The 19,151-nt window shown below is 39.9% G+C and overlaps 1 protein-coding gene and 2 long non-coding RNA genes across 6 annotated transcripts in view; 1 reads left to right on the top strand and 2 right to left on the bottom strand.

Annotated features, from left to right (window-relative positions):
- The window catches only part of LOC105678749 (facilitated trehalose transporter Tret1), a 33,251-nt gene extending 14,130 nt beyond the window's left edge, over positions 1-19,121 (top strand). Inside the window, exons 1-3 of one of the 4 annotated variants that reach the window (XM_012378324.2) lie at positions 5,157-5,812; positions 16,330-16,661; positions 16,785-19,121. In XM_012378324.2, the coding sequence (XP_012233747.1) occupies positions 5,739-5,812; positions 16,330-16,661; positions 16,785-18,067 (1,689 nt within the window). In that variant the 5' untranslated portion in view covers positions 5,157-5,738 and the 3' untranslated portion in view covers positions 18,068-19,121. Of the gene's footprint in view, positions 1-5,156; positions 5,813-8,691; positions 9,551-12,910; positions 14,853-16,329; positions 16,662-16,784 lie in introns of those variants that run through there. The other 3 variants (XM_012378329.2, XM_012378327.2, XM_012378326.2) reach the window with 3 other exon arrangements.
- LOC137000784 (uncharacterized) lies at positions 1,948-16,411 on the bottom strand. Its single transcript, XR_010890972.1, has 2 exons — positions 16,310-16,411; positions 1,948-2,846 (listed from the first exon to the last, which is right to left on the bottom strand). It is a non-coding gene; the product is annotated as an uncharacterized lncRNA (long non-coding RNA).
- On the bottom strand, positions 7,226-12,630 carry LOC137000779 (uncharacterized). Its single transcript, XR_010890967.1, has 2 exons — positions 11,894-12,630; positions 7,226-9,749 (listed from the first exon to the last, which is right to left on the bottom strand). It is a non-coding gene; the product is annotated as an uncharacterized lncRNA (long non-coding RNA).
- Positions 19,122-19,151: the final 30 nt, after the last annotated feature.

Here is a 19,151-nt window from a genome sequence, read left to right as displayed (position 1 = left end):
AAGATTTATATTATTGTTTTTGCTTCTCGCCAGTATACATATATAGCGTATATATATATATAACTCGTTATACAACGTGCTATATTTATCTCACATCATCACGCGATATCGGCAACAATATCCGTCCTTTTTACAAATATTGCATCTTTATGCTTGTTTCGTTTTGGTGACACTTAATGTATCGAATATTATGCGCGATTATTAAGCTCGTTCTTAAGCGCTATATGTATATCTATAAAGATACAGTTAATCGTACAAATATTCTAGTATACGTTAGCAAAATCGATTTGCCCCTAGCTTAACACAAAGTTTATAATTACGCTTTTTAGCTCTCAATCCTGCATATCTAATCCATTCGCATTAATTTGTCATATTTGCACATTCGCGTTAATCTTTCGACCGCTAAAATGTACTTGATTTATTGCAATTTATTGCGGATCGTGACGCGCCTTGAGGAGAAAAATAATCTCCTTCCTCATTCGATTTGAGCTGTGGCTTCGTTAACGGCGCGCTGCTAAAAGAACGAGAAAAATATTGGACTATCTGCCATATGTCATCGCACGTCAAGAATAAACGATTCGCCGCCTCTATTTTTGTTCGACGAGCTATACGAGTGTCGGATTGAAGTGCAATTAAAAATTAATCAAAGAATACGATTTTGTCGTCCGATGTCTCCTGCGAAGTTTTCTTAGTTTGTTGAAAAATTCCTTAAAATTTTTAAGAACAATTAATTATCTGGAAGTTAAGTAGTGATCAAGAAGGATTCCCCGACGAATAAATTGTGAGAAAAGACTTGGAAAAAGAAATCAGATGAAATTATATGAATATATAAATATTTCTCGATATTTCTTTTACACTTTCGGAAAAAGTCCTTCAAAATTCATCGAAAAATTGATAAAAAATGTGCTAATTGTTTGGATATATTGAGAACAGACGCGAATTCGCGACGGTGTGTCAATCTAATTCAACACGAGTACAAACTTCGAAAGCAAGTCCGCATCATCCGGGTTCCATAGGTACGTACGTCGACGCGTTCAATTACTCTGTGTCTGCAAATAACTGGTTCGATATTGACGGCGAAGCACGCGCGCATCGGTGAATTTCCGTTTGGTCTCTGATGCCGACAGGTGTCGATCAGAATGAGGAAAAATATTGACCGAAATCAACTTTTGCGTCAGGATGGAGAGATCAAATCCACTCTTGTTTTCCTTCATTTCTTTAATTGACGCAAGAGAATTTGCCAATGTCGCGAATATAAATTTTGCGCAGAAAATTAGATGCAAAACACGGCTGCGCTAAACGGCGGATATACATAATAATTTGCGAAAAAGACGGGAGAAAAATATTCTGAAAAAACATAGTTATCCGATAATTGTCGGTGTCAACATTTAAATTACAAATATAAGAAAAGAGATTAAAACATGCGTGGCATTATCTCGTGCTATCGATATTCGCTAAAACAGCTGATAAATTAATTGTTTTTATCTTTTCATTGCCGAGTTACCTTATCAAATCCGCTTGACCTGCAACTTTAACACAGATTCTAAAGAAGGATATCTATTCTAGTGGCGTGTAAACATATTAAACAGAAATCATTTCGAGCATATGATACAACTAAGCATATTTACTCGCCGCGACAATTTTAAATTCTGTATTTTTACGTTTGTTATTTGTCGCTCAAATATTAAATTTGCGGGCTGTACAAATTTACCACGTAAAATTAGCATGTTCAAGACGTTCCTCTGGACGGCAATAGCAAAACGCGCAATGATCTAGCTCCAAAACGCGTGCGAGAGAGAGAAAGAGAAAGAGAGAGCTCGAACCTGTTCTAATCAAATTATATAACTTCGCCCGGCCATGTTTGACTGCGATGGATTGTTCTCAGTTCGCGATTAAACAATTGCGCGAAACACGTCACGCGATTCTGTCTCCTTGATATTTGACGAGGTAATTAAGACGATTGTTGTTTCGTGCTCTATTTGCAAAGCGGCAGAACTTGAAAAACGCCAAAGTAAACACGCGCTCTTTGTCCGGCAAATATCTGTTCGCCTGACGACCAGAGTCGCCGTCATTCAACACTAGGATGTCTGAAATGATTGAATTTTGTCCTCTATCTCACTATATCTGGTTGTGTGTCTTTCGAGGCACGTGATGTGACGCCGAAATGTCGCCACGGGACCTCAAACTCGTGACTTAAATGATTCGATGGTATTCGATAACAAATAACTGTCAATAATAAATACGCGCTGTCCTAATCACGAGTAAATACATGACTTATCTGTATCAATAGAGATCCATTGATTCTCAAGAGGCATTAATCAAAAATAGCTTAAATCGAAGCAATCTGCCTTTCACAACAGCGATAAAATTACAAAAATATAACGACTCCAAGAGTCGAATACTGTTTTTTTTTTTTTTTTTTTCTAAAAACACTTTGCGTTGAATTCGTGATGTAAATTTGCAAGGAAACGTGATAGATTAAAATTTTAAATAATGACAAATAATATATCGATCTATCACTGAGCGCAGTACGTGACAATATTTGCGTTAAAATGAATCATTCATATTGAAGTGAATCAACAAGCGCACGTTATTTTTTCGCATCCGTTTACTTCCTTATATTTTTCCATGATTCATTATTCGGAAGACGGAGCTTGCGCGCTGCTATTCCTGATACGGAGAGAAGAGTTACGGGCGAAGTTACGAGTCAGCGCGGCGTCGGTCGGTCGATCATTCAGCTGTGAATGACGACGCGTGATTAGATCACGATCGCTCCTTGCAGATCGATCTAGCTGCTCTCGCGTGTATATCGGCCACGCACGCGACACGTGATTCTGACCAGCGTCCTGCAAAGTGAACAAACAACAAAGGGTCATTGATCGCGTGGTTGGTCGCTTCTGTTCCTCTCGCGACAACGCAGATAAAAGTCTCTCTCTCTCTCTCTCTCTCGCTCTCTCTCTCTAAAAATAAATGCGGCATAAAAGACAGCATATTTACACCAGTCTTTTAATTCTCTCGCCATTTGTTTTATGCCGACACGTTTATCGTTTATCGCTAACGCTCTGTTAGAGATATTGCAAATCGATAGATTTAAGTTTATTTTTAATTTAAATCTAATGTTTTAATTATGAGCTTGGGATTATTCCGTTTGAAAGGTGGCGAATAACAAGATGTAAAATTATGATGATGTTTGTTAAACACCGCAGATGTTTGTCACGAAAATGTATTGAGTAACGCGTGCAAAAACAACAAGGAACGAATTCGCAACACATAGCAATCGGACGGATTTTCTTTGTCAAGTTCATCTAATTGGAGAACGCAAAGTCTGCGTTCGTCGGTCGCCGAATGCACTTTGTTCGATCGAGCACGTGAATCAGTGCACTATTGGATACTTTTTGTTCGCGTGCCAAACGGTCACGGCTTCGATTCTATAAAACGGTTTTAGAATAAGCGGATCGTAATTGGAATCGCGCGCGATCAATTACGCGAATCTATTATCGGTGCTTTTCCACTCGGCGAAAAACCAGTCGGACAAGTGCGTTCTCATTCATATATAATTAACGTGTCGACGGTCGCTTAGCTGAGAAACTTTTACTTTTCCAATCGCGCATCCAGCGATCCACTATTCTCCGCACCTATCTCGCGCATTGTAAAATGCGCTTCTTCGGAAGGTAAACAATAAAATCATCTTTATTTTTATGCAGATTATCGCGCGGCGATATTTTAAATAAATGAAAAGATTTTATATTTAAAAAAAATTTATATCTATCACAAGTTTGCATGTTTTTGAAACAAACTTGTTACAAATATTTTAAAAATATTGTCGAATTTTTCTATTTATCTACAAAATTACCGCGCAACAGTCTCTGCATAAAAATAAGGATTCATTGTCCACTTTCGCAGAGCGCATTTTACGACAACGTTTTTAAAATAAAGGATCTATGCTTATGACGAATACTCTTGCATAAATGTTAAAGGCATTTTTCGAGAGGTGTAGAATCGGAGGAGACGAGCAAAAAAATGCGATTAATATCAAGACAAATACACCATGAATGCTAGTTAAACTCACTGCAGCATGTGACAATCATAACAAGCTCGTCAATTGATTAATTAGCGTCGACTCAAGATGCCAATCGGGGCTCCTCCCCTTGGTGTCTCCGGTCCGTGGAATCAACTCTTCTCGAAGCGATTGAGCTGCTCGTAAAAGTCTCGTGACGGTTCCAGAATCATCTCTCTTGTTAAAGTTACTTTATTGCGGCTCATTTCTAGCGGTCATATGATTTCGTATTAATAAGGAATTACACTGGAACGTTATATAACGTCGCTATTCATAGGAAACCGATTAAGCGTGGAATATTTGCAGCACAATTCAGAGAATCGGGTAATCACGTGCGCCTTCTCCTAGACGCCGGTTCAATTAGTACATGATTCATTGCCGAGAATCGTTCACCTCGAATTTAGCGGAAGTTAGCTGGATAAACTAGACGATATATCGAGTCACAGTCTGGAGTCTAAAGTGTCGCATCCATTTGTGTAAATCTTTCGAATGAATCATCCTTTTGTGTGCAATTTTGAGCAAACAAATCGTCACGATTTAAATATTAACGATTTATTTTAATTTTATATTTCTCTCGAAAATAGTTTTGACCCTGTCATTTTTTTCCGGATTATGTAGTCAGCAGAACCCGCGATTGGCTTAAATAGTCAGCAGAATTGTCTGAAATTATTTGGCAAGCGCATTTTTCATTGATCACTTAATTTTACGAGCGTGTTAATTATAGAGGAGCGGAACGTGAGTCACACAGAAAACTGAATCTAAATTTGTTTTCGCGGAGACGAGACTTCGCGTCGGAGATCTACACGATAAAACCATAATGTCGATAACAAATTGCGTAACTAAATGGCACTTTAATCGTCCACATTTGGCAAGTAAATCGCGCGCGTAAATTATGACTTGCGTAATACATCTTAATCTATTGCCGCGAACGGTCACATGCGGTCTGTAATCACTCGTGCCGCCGATAAGAACGCGGGCGCAATGTTGCGATGAATGCCAGCACGATCACCGTCAATAAATAAATAAGTTAGATATCAAATCGCTTATTTGCACATTTTTTACGCTCCCGCCAACCTTATTTATTGGTCGCAAGTTCGCTGTCTCAGTTGCGCGCGTGTACCGCGAAGATATAAGGATTTGAGAAAGACTTTAGAAAGGATTTGAGAAACACTCTAAGTTCCGACTCCACTTCACACACATCTTGAAGAATATCTTACAGAACTATCTAAAAGTTTATTTTCTATCATCATTTTTTCATGTTTTGTGGAAACTACAAATAAATTAGATATATCTCGAAAGATATTTTTACAAAAAATTTTCGAACGAGCTGAAGATAATAATTAATTTCGAAAGTCTTTTTATCACGACTGAAATAATATTTACGTCACATGATTGTTTACTGCCAAATTAGATAATTTCCCATTTTTCACGTGTTTTTAAAATATTTAAAACGGAAACCGGGCGGAGAGCCCTGTTCTATGTCTCGGCGGAGTGCAACGAGCACAAACAGTCGGCATGAAAATACGCGAAATTAAAGAAAACAAGACGGACGCGGAGGAGCACATGACTCCTCGAGCTTGATAGTGGCAAGCTCGTGACTACGGTTTGCCCGATAAACCACCGAGAACGAACAATTTAATCGGCCACAGCTGGCCACGTACGTGTTCAGTCCTACGCCGACATGTCCAGGAACAGGAATTACGAGACGTTCGGTGCCAGCGGCAGCAGGGCGGACGCGTCGCCGCTGCTTTTTGAGTGAGTACTCGGGCGCTGATGATTTTTTACTTATCCCCCTCGCCGACCCGAAATGAGCATCAGCGCTCGTGACTTTCGAGTTTTTGATTCGGATAAGATAACAGCTGCGTGATAATTCAGTGACGAACGTCGCATGTTGTTCCGCAAACTACGCAATCCCGCAAATCTCATCGTAGTGATTTTACGAATATTAATGAATAACTGTGTACTCGAAATTTTCATAAATCTCTGACGCAGGTGTCGTCTCTAGTTACGATATTGAGCCAGTCTTCCTTGTTGTAGTAATTATTTTGTATCTGAGATTCTATTAATATTGTTTAAGTTTTTAAAATACTTTAATCGCGCTCTCGTTTTAATTATACTGTCTGCTCCTGAATTTTTTCTTACAATTAGATAATAAATGGCATGATTTACGAAATGTTATCAGAATAATAGCGAGCAAAGTAGAGGTTATTTAAAAGCAGATTGTACGGTTCAATTTAGATCGGTTAATTTTTGCAACAAGATTGTAAAAAATTAAAATTGCAATTTTATTGAAGGAATCTCACTCGCGTCTAATCGTGACAAACGTCATGTATACTCGACGATTACAGTGTTTGCATGAATCCGCGTGACCAAGTGTTCATAGGCCGAGGTTATCAAACCGTGTCTGCCAGATTTCACTTACGGTGAACGCGCGATTCATCATGTTCGAATTTACGATACTAAATGTCGAATGTGTCAATAATTAACTGATAGTGTCGGCACTTTCAGGAAACACGGCCGAGAAGCGCACCAACCCGAGCTTAAATGATACTCGTTTATTATCTTTACTCAATTTTTCAACGGCATAATATCAGTTTAAATTACGTTATTGTTATTATTGAATATATCCATATCTCTCTTTATATATATAAAAAAAAAAAAAAAACACACGAGATTCAATTTAAAAACAGCTGACGCAAATGATGATAGGACATCCTTCTAGATTCTTAATTTCTTTATGCAAATTTTTGGACGTACGCAAGTCACACAAATGCCTTGACGTATGAAGTTGCACGGGTGTCAAGGCATATCAAGTCGGCGTGTTCCGACTCTACATATTTTTATTACATCATGACTATGGTTATGAACACAGCGGCAAAACTGTTTTGACTGTTTCAAAGCAACTCGAGCAATTGACAAATAAAGGTTAATATTTATAATATCAATCAATTGCTCCAATTGCTTTGAAATGGCCAAAACAGCATTGCCGTTATGTTCATAACCAGTCGTGATGTAAAAATACGTAGAGTCGGAACACGCCGACTCGATGTGTCTTGACACCCGTGCAACTTCATATGTTAAGGCACTTGTGTGACCTGGTGTACAATTATTTTCGTTGCTTACTTCAGTATTCGGGAGCATGAAAAATAAGAGAAAAATATCATTGCATTGAAATTCATACTTTGAGTTATTTATTCCTTTTGCGTACAGATATAATAATAAAATTTAAACTCTAAAGTTTGAGACCTTGTTAAGAGTTAACACTTGCGTGCAAATAAGAAGGCAAACTTCAATCTTAAAAGTTGCGAAGCAAAAGATTTTATATGTTTTGTTAAAAGTTAGAATCTTTGACGTACAAATAAGGAAGCAGGTTCAAGCTCGAAGGTTTAAATGTCCCTATTTGTTAAAAGTTTACATCTTTTGCAATACAAGCTGTAAGATTCGAAAAACTCTGTATGCTTTGTTAAGCGTCAAGTTTGAATGGCTGTATAATCGAAACTGTCACAAGCTTATCGCTAGCCTTTCCATTTTTCATTCATTCTCTAATTATGCTTTGAGATAGTAGCGCTATTGCCAATAATATTCGAGGCATTGAATAAATATTAGATCATCTCGGCATTTTCCCGCCGCAAAATCGTCCGCCGCGTTATATTTATCTCGCGCTCGACCTTATCGTGCATTTATAAGTGCTTATGCTACCGTCATTACTTTTTATCGCGTTTGAATTCGTACATTTTTAAACAGAGACCAGAGATAAAATTTTCTTATGCGTCTCAATTTTCTCCACTGAATCAATCTTCGCATCTTTTAGAATTTATTTTTAATCCCCCTTTTTTCCTGGGAAATTTTTCCGTTTGCCGCGTCTCGAGTGTTTGGAAAAATGTTTCCCTGGCTCTCAAAAACATCTGACATTTCCTCTATTTTCTTCCGCACCCTTTGCTCTTTCTAGCAAACTTCTGCTCTTTCTTCAGCGATCGATTACCTCCGCCGCGATAATCTGCGCGGAGACTTTCTTCGTGGCTTGGTTTATCTCGTTTTACGTAAATGCGGAGGGACGCCGGGGCACGTTCCACGAACAACAATCGTGACAATTTCACGCTGCGAGATACGGCACTATTTTTCTCAGATAACGAGATGACCGAGCGCGTTTCGCGGCCGAGACTCTTATCGATGCCCGAAGTAGATTAAGTCCTCATTAATCAGGATTTCTAGAGCTTTAAAGGGGAGATGCGCGATGGCCTTTCTATATGCAATGAACGCGCGCCAATAATAACATTGTTACGAACAGCTTTAACGAGCTTTAAACTATTCCATATTATCAGCGAGTATCGCCGTTATCACTTCGAATCACGCGCTGCTTTGTCAAAAGCACTTCTTCAGATGATACTGAAATATCGTTAGAAAAAAATTTAATGCGAGCATATTTTCGATTTCTGCTTATTTGTTATCGTAGCACTCTATATTTTTTTTTTCAAACATTTAATCTTATTTAATTTTTATATAATCTATATCATTTCTCCAGAAATATCAACGTCATTAACATAGCGAGAAAAAACTTTTTTTAATTTTCATAAATTACAAAGAAATGAATACAAATTCAATGAAAGGTCAAACTATTCTCGTAAATATTTGTCTGTCCATCCATTTCTGTTTTTATTTGAATCCCTTATTTGTCTTTCATTCTTTATTTACTTCGATATTCAACCAGTGTACCTTCTTTATCTTATCTTTACTGCTATCTAATCCTGTCGTTTCCGCCCTTCGATCACATGCTCGTAAATTCTTTCTGTTCGACGAAACTTCGCGCGTTTCCCCATCCGCATGCGCTTCATTGTCACGCTCTCTTATTCCGGCGCACCGCTGCCAATCATGTCAGTCCTCCTCTCTCTCTTTCTCTCTCTCTCACCCACAAGTCGCAAGCGCACCGCATCGCATATAAAGCTTTCACGACCTGTAGCCGGCAGTTTATTCGCTTCGCGCGAGCCGCAACGTGAACGATAATCGTCCGCGCCAGTTGTTCAACCTCGTTCCCGATTCACGCGGTCCTGCACTCAACGGCTCCGCAGAAGTGCGAGGAAAGGCAATAGAGAGGCTCTAATCTTCTTAATCTTCTCAAACGCGCCGAATACGAGAGACAACAGGAAACACGGCAGGGTTCAAACAGATGTATCGCACGTGGAGAAGGACCCTTGTGGGCTTTTACGAGATCGGACGCACGATCGGTCTCCTGACCTGTCTCTGAGAATAAGAGTTTCGAGGAGCCTGCGCATCCTCGAACAAATTAAATCGCCGGTCCAAGGGGTGGAGATCGAGGGGGGCGAGAAAGGGAAGAGAAAATACACGCCGGCAATGAGCAGTCAAACCCCCGCGGTGATAACATTGTGATCAACGGACTGTGATATACATATACACCTTTCAGTACATTATATACATACGTATCGTATATACCTCATCGAAGAAGAGGCCAACCACGACGACGTGCGCCATGGCAGAGTGAGTACACTGACGCAACACACCCCAGAAATCTTCCGAGTCGCCAAAGTTCTCCTTTCCACCTTTTTAATCGTCTCTTTGCGCTACCGCTATATTCGCGTACTTATTTCACTTTGAATTTTAAACAAATAGCAGAATGGAGCAAACCTGTTGCTCGTCTTTCGCGGAGCATATTGCAATACCGGCGTGTGATCATACGCTTCAAAATAACAGCACATGGCAGTCATCGGAGTTTCCGCATTGAAATTCACGTCGCATGAATAATGCGGTTAATGTGGAAGCAGCACGTTTATGGAAAAATATGACGAATATCGAGAATCGAAAATCGTTATGTTTGTTTGCGACAGCGTGCCGCTTCGAATAGACGTTCTACTGCGAATTCGTTTATTGTGTCGTTCATTATTACGTCGCCGCGTTATAATTGCTAAAAAAAAAAAAGACCGGTAATCTTTTATATATATAGTTTCTATTTTAATTTCATAGAATGGTTTTTCTCGTTTTGCAACAAAAAGACATTGCACCTGTTTGTCACATGCTTGGAATAAACAGGTGAGCAATCCTTGATTAAACTAGACTGCGAGCATAGGTGAGAACGTGGGGCAAAGTCCAAATGTTGCGCGCCGTCGAGTCCACAAATACATACGTGCGATCAACAAGCAATTCCGTCTCGCGAATGTTTTTGTTTACAACAGTCGGATCTCTTGCACACGATAACGAAATGTATAGGCCTCGCCTCGCTCCAAATTTACGGAGCAAACCTGCCTCGAAACTTGGAAAGCGCATGATCGATGAATTCGCGAAGAAATCTCTCTCGGAGAAAAACTGCGCGATTTCGCGAACGATCGATCGACATGCGACGACATTTCGGAGCGCCTTGACTTATCAATCGCAAACAAATCGATATAAATATCGGTAATCAATACGTGAGGCGCAATTGACTTTGCGGGAGATAAGCTAAAAAAGCAAATTTAAAGAACGAGATCAGTTTTCTTGATTCGAAGACAAATTAAATTACTGGGCTGAGAAATCGAATTGTCACGCTGAATTAAATTATTTAGATTTTGAGATCATCATCACATATTAAAATCGCTTTGACTCGCCCGACGCATCTCATTTCGATTCAATTAACATAAAGATCACGCTCGATGTTATCGGTTTCGCTTTGTGTTTTTCGAAGTGGAACGCGCGGACTATAATCGAATATAAAAAAGATGTGTCATCTTGTCGCGCATGTTGTCCTCGCTGCGTCGCGTTTTACGACGAACGCATCGTCAAGAATTATATATTTAGCTCCGCGACTTTATCGGTGGAACTTGGAACCCCGAGCGGAAAATTATTTTCGATGTTTGACAAATTTTCCAGGCCAAACGCAACGGAAGGATACCATTGATAATACCGGCATCTAAGTAATACGAGCAATACAATTAGTCTATTAACGCTGCGTCGGTTGATACCAGATGATGACAGATGGTCCGTTCGCCGCGATGGATTGTCGATATCGTAATTGCGATATTGTTCTCACTATTTACGTCATTAATCGGCGTTTAATAATGCGAATCCTCTCGGGCTTCCGCATCGACACACGACTTTAATTGTGCATTGTCATAGACCGGAAGTAAAAAATTTGCACTGCGAAAGAACAGTGTTAAAACGTTGCGTGCTTAGAATTACATTCGTTTAAATTATTTGTATTCATATTTTATTACTCCGAGAACACGTAATTGTGTATAATGGATTTAATTTCCTCAGATTGCCAACAGACATTGATCTATCTGTAACATTCCAACTTCATTGACAACGATATTGTTCGAAGAACGCTCACCTCTTTTTTCTTTCGCAATGACGCGAATCGTGTAATTATGGTAATGCGCAAATGGAAATGGGAAATATGAGCTATTAAAGTAAATGAGGAAGAAAACGGTCGTAAAAAGCTCTCGAGTCGATCGATCGTGGCCTTGCGAGAAGACAATTTATTACCGGCGACGAGGAACCGAGGCAAAATACGGGAAACGAAGCGGAAAAACGCGTGAACAATAACGGCGATGCTGTCGTCAAGCTTTCCACTTGGCGTCGTATTTAAGCGACGGTAATGCGGCCTTTCGTGAGAAACGACACTTGTCCTCCCCCCCCTCGCGCCCAACTTTTCATGAACGTAAATTCGAAAATAATACGACGTTAAAAGCGATGATAAGATCCGCGTCACCGGCGCACGCAGTTGCGTGACTCGGCGTCTCGCGTAGGGAAGAATAGGAGAGACACGTTATCGCGCGCATATTAGGAAAGATCTCGGAGTCTGCTTAGATTCGCGGTGTCTAGAGAAATAAATCAACCGACGAGAACTACCAAGAAACACGCCGGAGATCAAAAGCCTTCCAGATTCCACTGCTCTCCTGAGCGTCGGGGGAAACTTTTTCCGCCGCAGTCCAGAATTATCTCTGACGCAATCCCGTGCTGCCAAGTGTGAAGTAACATTGAACTTCAGCGACACACCAGCCGGCGAACAAAGACGCGAAAGGAAGACGTGAAAGCCTTTAAAACACTGTCGTGTGTGCGTAGCGAACCGCAAGCCTACTCGCACTCGCGGGACACCGTCACGTGCGATCGTTTACACGATTCGTACGGAAGTCCGCATTGCTGAACGATCGGCGTGAGACTCGTCAAGGTGATTTAATTGTCGTTGCAACTTGTCGTAAAATTACCGTATTTCGCAACGCGTTACAATGTTGCTCCGAAACGATTTACAACCGCCGGTTGCCGGTCTCCTCGTTTCGCATTTACCTTCGTCAGAGCATGATGTAATTAGACTATTAATATCGGGGACGCGTTCGCGAGAGAGAGAGAGAGAGAGAAAGACGCAGTGTATTATACTATTATACTTGAACCTTCGCACGCGGATTGGCATGGACACGAAAATATCGCATGATTTGTGCCGCGCCGTGCCAACATCCGCGAATCTGCTTGGCACCGTCTCGCGAATTTTGCCAGCTTCTGCAAATGGAAAAATTTTAAATGCTAAAATCAGCTGTTTGAAGCCTGCTTATTGCACATGTTCAATTTTCTTTCTCTTTCTGCCTATTGCAAAGAACAGTTTAACGATCAATAATTCTTTCAATTATCTTTTCTTGAAAGAAGACACAAAATATTTGATATTTTAATATTTTTTTTATGTAAAAATATTAATTCTTTTCCGATAAAAGGATCTTTTGGATTCAATTTGTAATAAATTTTTGATAAAATTAGACAAACTTTGATCACAAATTTTGAATTATTATTATCGATATTATATTTCACGTTTCAAACAAATAATTATTTTCACTACACCGCTTAAATGAGACGAGTTGAAGGAATATTTTTAATCTGCTTCACATTCATGAACAATTCTGTATGTGATATGATAAAGTAATCACACAACGCCAGCGATGAAATCACTGCCAAGTTGTAGCTCGATTCTTATGCACTTGTTCCAAATATTCTATACATAACATGATGCAGTGCTTTTCCATTTCTTTTTATTCTTTATTGTTTTCTAATTAAGACACTCTAATTAAGACTACATAAGTGAATGTAATTCACTTATGTAATTTTATTAAAAAGCAACGAGCCGAATCTCGTCCAACAAAATGTCTTTATTATTATTTCGCTCGTCGAATAATTGCGAAAAAATCTGTAATACGAGTGTTTGCTTCATATTTTTGCGCAAAACATCGCAGACGATTTGAAATTGAATTTTATTAACTTCGACATGACTGTTTCCGCTGCTGTTGCTTTCACGATGTTTCTGACAAGTGAAGGCTATCCAGTTGTCGTTTTGTTCGCCTCTGCGGGTAAATAAATGCGTTTAATAAATGCTCGGTGGAAAATTCCGCCACGCGACGCGGGGTGGTCGGGTGCGAGACAACGTCCGATGGGAGATCTCATTGCGAAACCGCGTTCTAATTCCGTACGAGCCCCTTAAAGTGCCCCATTGCATTCATACGGCCTTGCAATACATACAAAGTCAAGGTACACGCGAAGAAAAATAAGTCCGCGCCCGAAACACACACGACACGTGAATCACCTCGGAACCACTTTGTCTGTCACGGCGACGGTTCTTTGTTGATAAGCGTCACTTTGGCGCGATACTCGGAAAACACTTTTCCACTTGGCATTCTGAAAATTCCGGACGTTATGCCGTCGCCAATTTTTCAGGCGAATGTTGATGACTGATATACATACGTTCGTAAAATATCACGTTGATCGAATTGTCGTAAAGCACTATTCTTTGATTGACGGCCAAAATTTGACTTAGCACTATACTTTCGGGTATTTGTAAATATTTTGCAAATATTAGTATCATTCTATGTGAAAATATTATAGATATCTCATAATCTTGTACTTCACATTTATTCGCGAATATAATTTTATATTTGTTCCGAATTTAAAATTCGGTTCATCGAAGATTTGTTTTAATCTCGGTTCTGTCGGAATCGAATATTAAGGTCACGCGTATCTCAAGGTCTCGATTATTTCGAGACTTCCGATAATGCCTTAAAAGTAGTAAAACGTGTTCGCGTACGATTATGCGAAAATCATCGCGAATCGGAGAAAGAAAAATTTCCGCGATGTGAATGAACGTCGCGGATGGAACGCTACATGATAAAACAACTTGAGAGATCACAGCTGTTCGAAAACAACACAAGCGCGTATGTACACATACCGTATGCAAGTTTTGTTTTCGTCCAACGATTGGAATTGCGTTTTAAAAGTCTCTGGAATACGTGCGAAATCAAATATGCAAATTTCGGTCGTCAACCGTGGAGTAGTTTTGCATTTGTAATAATTCGATCAATGCGATATTTCACGAATGTATGCACGAATAAAATTATTTTTCGACGTGTTAAAAATAAGATTGAAAAATAACTACAAGATTAATTGAAGTTAAAAAATTTATCGCATATACGATACAAAATAATTTGTGTTTATTAACGAAGCGTCGAGGAAGCAGGATGACAAATGAAAAACGCAATGGAAGATGATTAATGTGTAAGTGCAATAACGAAAGCAGATATAAATTTGCTGAAAGCGTAGATAGTAATGTAATGGATAAATTTCATTAGTCGATTGTCCGCGCGCGTGTCCGCAAGTGACATACTAATGCACTGCCAATCTTCGTGAAGCAATGATGATTGTGGACACAGGTGTGTGTTGCGAGTAAAAGTAACAAGGGGAAGATTCGAAGATATCGATTACGCGGTTGTGCAACGAATGGTCCGCCGACTGCTCGATATTTCCTATAATTGCGGAAAATGTCGGTTTCCGGCACGTATGTATTCCCAATTGAAATCGCTTTCTCGATAATGAATATTCATAAAAATATTATTCGCGGCTTTGTGAATAAAAATAGCAAACGGAAGAAGAATAGAGAAACGGAACAATTATCTCGTCGCAAATTTGCGCAACACCTTCGTAAATTCGTATTATTTTGCGCGAACGATTACAGCTGTTTTTTTTTTTTTCACCGCTAATGCTTATTCGCTCGATATTTTAACTTGAGATTATCGCACGCGGCGAATGATAATGGTCGCTTTTGTTGTCGCAGGCTAATATACAAGTGTAATGCACACCTAATCGGTAACAGGTTTTTCTGCTATTCTAAAGGTCGTCGTGATGCTTGGCGATTATGTCATCCCGGCACACAGCCTGCGAGGGAAATCTAATCATCGTCTCTGCTGCCTCGCGAAGATTTCATTTCGTAATCCTCGCGAAGCAGACGCTATCCTTCCAACAGTAGAGCCATTGTACGACATTCGCTACGTTCGTAAACATCGTGTATATTTCCATAAGCATTTCGTAGTACTTTGCGTTAACCGATAAATTTTTTTAAATTTAAAAATAAAATATTACTTATTATAGACAAATTGTCGACGTTTTCATTCAATAGCAATTTTTTATTTTATTCAGTCGTGAGAAACTCAACTATTCCTTTTTCTCGAGACACCGTGCGACGTTATTCGTACGCCGAATGCAGTAATTCGATGAGCTGTTAAACATTTAGGTCGGCTTTAATTTTAGTAACGTTAAATCCGAGCCAAATTTGCACCAACTCGATTAGGCGCTGGCATTTAAGCGCGCTTGTGACTGCCCTATTATCGACTGTGACTAATTGACTTACTTTTTATTTTGCAATTAATGTGGAAAATTTTGCGTTAAACATCCCTCCAACGTTCGACATGCGCCGCGCTATCTCCGATGAACAAAAATAATTCTTATCTACTCCGCCAAACCGATAAATAGCAACGAACCAATGTTTATATCAGTCGTGTGCGCGATGCAAAATGAAAAAAAAAAAACTCGAAAAAGTTTATTGCAGACTTGCAAATTGTGTTTTGATGAATAACGAATAATAAACTCCGTCTCAATCATTTTTTTATGAACTTGTATGTAAATGATATGTCATCGCATTATTATTATCGCTATCTTTCACTGTTTTTTCACTGTCATTTCAACAAAAACCAATAAATCAAACGCTTCAGTAAAAACTATTTTATGTACTGCCACTGGAAGTTGTATCCTTGTGCTTTGAAACTCTTGACTATTACAAAGCCGCCGAGCATTCGCGATAAGGGATATCGCGAATGCAAAATTCTGGCCTTTGTCATTAATATTCCGCATGCATACGCATATAAAATCGTCACAGATAACGCCGCGACTTTTATTATATGCTATTATAAACTATTAAAAGTTCCATCTTTCTTCGTGTTATAATCGATTTGCACTCACCGATCGGCGTTCTATTGCAGAAAGGATTGCAGCGCCGGCGAGGACGCGGAGAAGACTTCGCTGGTGGACTCGACCTTGCTTCCGAAGATTCAGTCGTCCACGTTGCCTGCCGACGAGAAGACGAACCTGAACGGCGATGGCGCGAACGGCGCGATTCCGAACGGTGATCCCGAGAGCGGCCGGATGCAACGAGGAAGTGCTGTCCGGCAAGTTTTGGCCGCTTTGGTGGCCCAGCTCGGTACCATCAACACGGGTATGACGTTCGGTTTCTCCGCCATCGCTCTTCCACAACTCCAGGAACCTGATAGTATCATACCTATTGAGGAGGGATCGACGGAGGAATCATGGATCGGTACGTATTTTTAGGGGAATTCTCTGCCGGAGTATAATTTTTAGATTTTATTTTTATTATATTTTATATATATATAATATAAAGAAATATATTTTAACGTCTCGGTTTCTCTTGCCTTTGCAGCCAGTATGTCCTCGATCGGCACGCCGATCGGCTGCCTGATGTCCGGCTACATGATGGACATGTTCGGCAGGAAGCGCTCGCTCATCATCACGGAGATCCCGGCGCTGCTCGGCTGGCTGCTGATCACATTCTCGACGGACATACACATGATATACGCCGGCCGGTTCTTCGTCGGCCTGGGATCGGGGATGGTGGGCGCACCGGCCCGCGTCTACACCAGCGAGGTGACGCAGCCACACCTGCGGGGGATGCTGACCGCGCTGGCGAGCGTCGGAGTCAGCACCGGGGTGCTGATCGAGTACGCTCTTGGCAGCGTTTTCACGTGGAACGTCTGCGCGGCCATCAGCAGCATCCTGCCGTTCACCGCGTTGCTGCTGATGTTCTTCTTCCCGGAGACGCCGTCCTACCTCATATCGCGCAACCAGCCGGAACAAGCGCGGGAGGCGCTGGAAAAATTCCGCGGCAGTACTTACAACGTGAAGCGGGAGATGGACACGCTGGTGGAGTTCTCCAACAAGAACAATATCAAGCGACTCACCGGGTTCCAGGAGATCGCGCGCGCCATGCTGCAGCCCAGCGCGCTGAAGCCGTTCACCTTGCTGTTCCTCTACTTCCTTATATACCAATGGTCGGGGACTAACGTCATCACTTTCTACGCCGTCGAGATCTTTAAGGACTCCGGGGCGAGCATGAATAAATACTTGGCGGCGGTGATCCTGGGAATAGTCCGTCTGACCTCCACGATCGTGGCCTGCGTGTTGTGCAGAAAATGCGGCAGGAGACCGCTCACGATGGTGTCTTCTATTGGCTGTGGGCTCTCCATGGTAGGATTAGGCGGCTACATGTGGCTGAAGGAATATTGGGTTGCGAATAATATACCATTCGTAGCCACGTGGTTTCCCGTTATGTGTATATTTTCGTATACCATTACTTGCACCCTGGGTTTCTTGGTAATTCCTTGGGTGATGATTGGCGAGGTTTACCCCGTGCAAGTACGTGGCATCATCGGCGGTTTGACTACCATGTGCGCGCACTTGTTTATCTTTATGGTGGTCAAAACTTATCCGTTTTTAGCGAGCGCGCTCACTCGTCACGGCACGTTTATTCTCTACGGTGGTATATCCTTGTTCGGAACGATATACTTCTACCTGTGTCTTCCGGAAACCAAAGGGAAAACGTTGCAGGAGATCGAAGATTATTTCTCTGGCAGAGCTAACAATTTAACTAGTATGAACAACAAGCCAAAAATTTTAGACATTAAGAAAGGTCAGATGTTACCGTAAAAAAAAAGGAAAGACGATTTTAATTACTTTTATAAAAAAAACATCTATGTGCCTATGTAAAAGAATCTACTTAGTTAGGAGAAAGGAAAGCATTTGTTTGTAGCAACTAGGTTTATGTAAAGTGACTGCCATGAATACTGAGGGACAAAAATTAAGAATGTTATTTTTATGTACAAAACTAATATTATCGGCAAAGTACTCAAATAACTGACGTTTGCTTTGTGTAACAAATGTAACGTTTTAAGAAATTAGAAGTTTTTTAACAGATGACAGAAACAGATAATAGAAATGACAATTTTTAAACAATTGGCAATGATGAGACATAATAAAATCTATACGCATTATTCTTTTAAAATATAAAGAAAATTAAAAAAAAATTATCATATTTTTGTTATATATGATATTAAATATTTTTACAGTATTGAGCACATATTTGTTCACAAAGCATGAAAGTGATTGATTACGTATAATTAACTGGTATTAAATTTATTCACAATATCAATCACTCATGTATACAAAATATTACTTGAACAAATTAGCAAAAGTATACATTTTAATTAGCATCATCAATTTCGCTTATGAGCATATAAAGCGAAAAAGAAAATCAATGCCTTGATAATTTAATTAATGAATTTCTACACAAATGAAAGAAGGTGCTATTTATTATATCATAGTATTAAATCATAATGTATGTATGCGAATAGCGCGAGAGAGTGTAATGACAGCAGCGGCAGTCCTATGACAAACACGAAATTATAGAGGTCATATTATATTATAGAAACTATTTTTTAAATTCATGCAGTCTTGTAGGAATTAAGATTTGCAGAATCAGATCGAGAATTCTCAAGTTTATATTTATTACGAAAAAATAAACCGAATATCTATCATCTATCATTATCATGTACGATCTAAGGATTATAATATTGAATAGTGAATGAAGGCACAAAAGTTCTCATCATTTGTATATCTAGAAATGTCTTAATGCGATTGTTATGTATAAGAATAAATGACTGTATTTTTTTATAAATAGGAAATATATTCATTGCTCATTTAATTCTGTTCTTCTCTGTCATTTTTTCCCTGG

Source organism: Linepithema humile, chromosome 6 (assembly GCF_040581485.1).
Source record: "Linepithema humile isolate Giens D197 chromosome 6, Lhum_UNIL_v1.0, whole genome shotgun sequence".
NCBI classification, from domain to species: domain Eukaryota; kingdom Metazoa; phylum Arthropoda; class Insecta; order Hymenoptera; family Formicidae; genus Linepithema; species Linepithema humile.
Note: the sequence above shows the minus strand (reverse complement) of the source record. Positions and strands in the feature narration are given on the sequence as shown.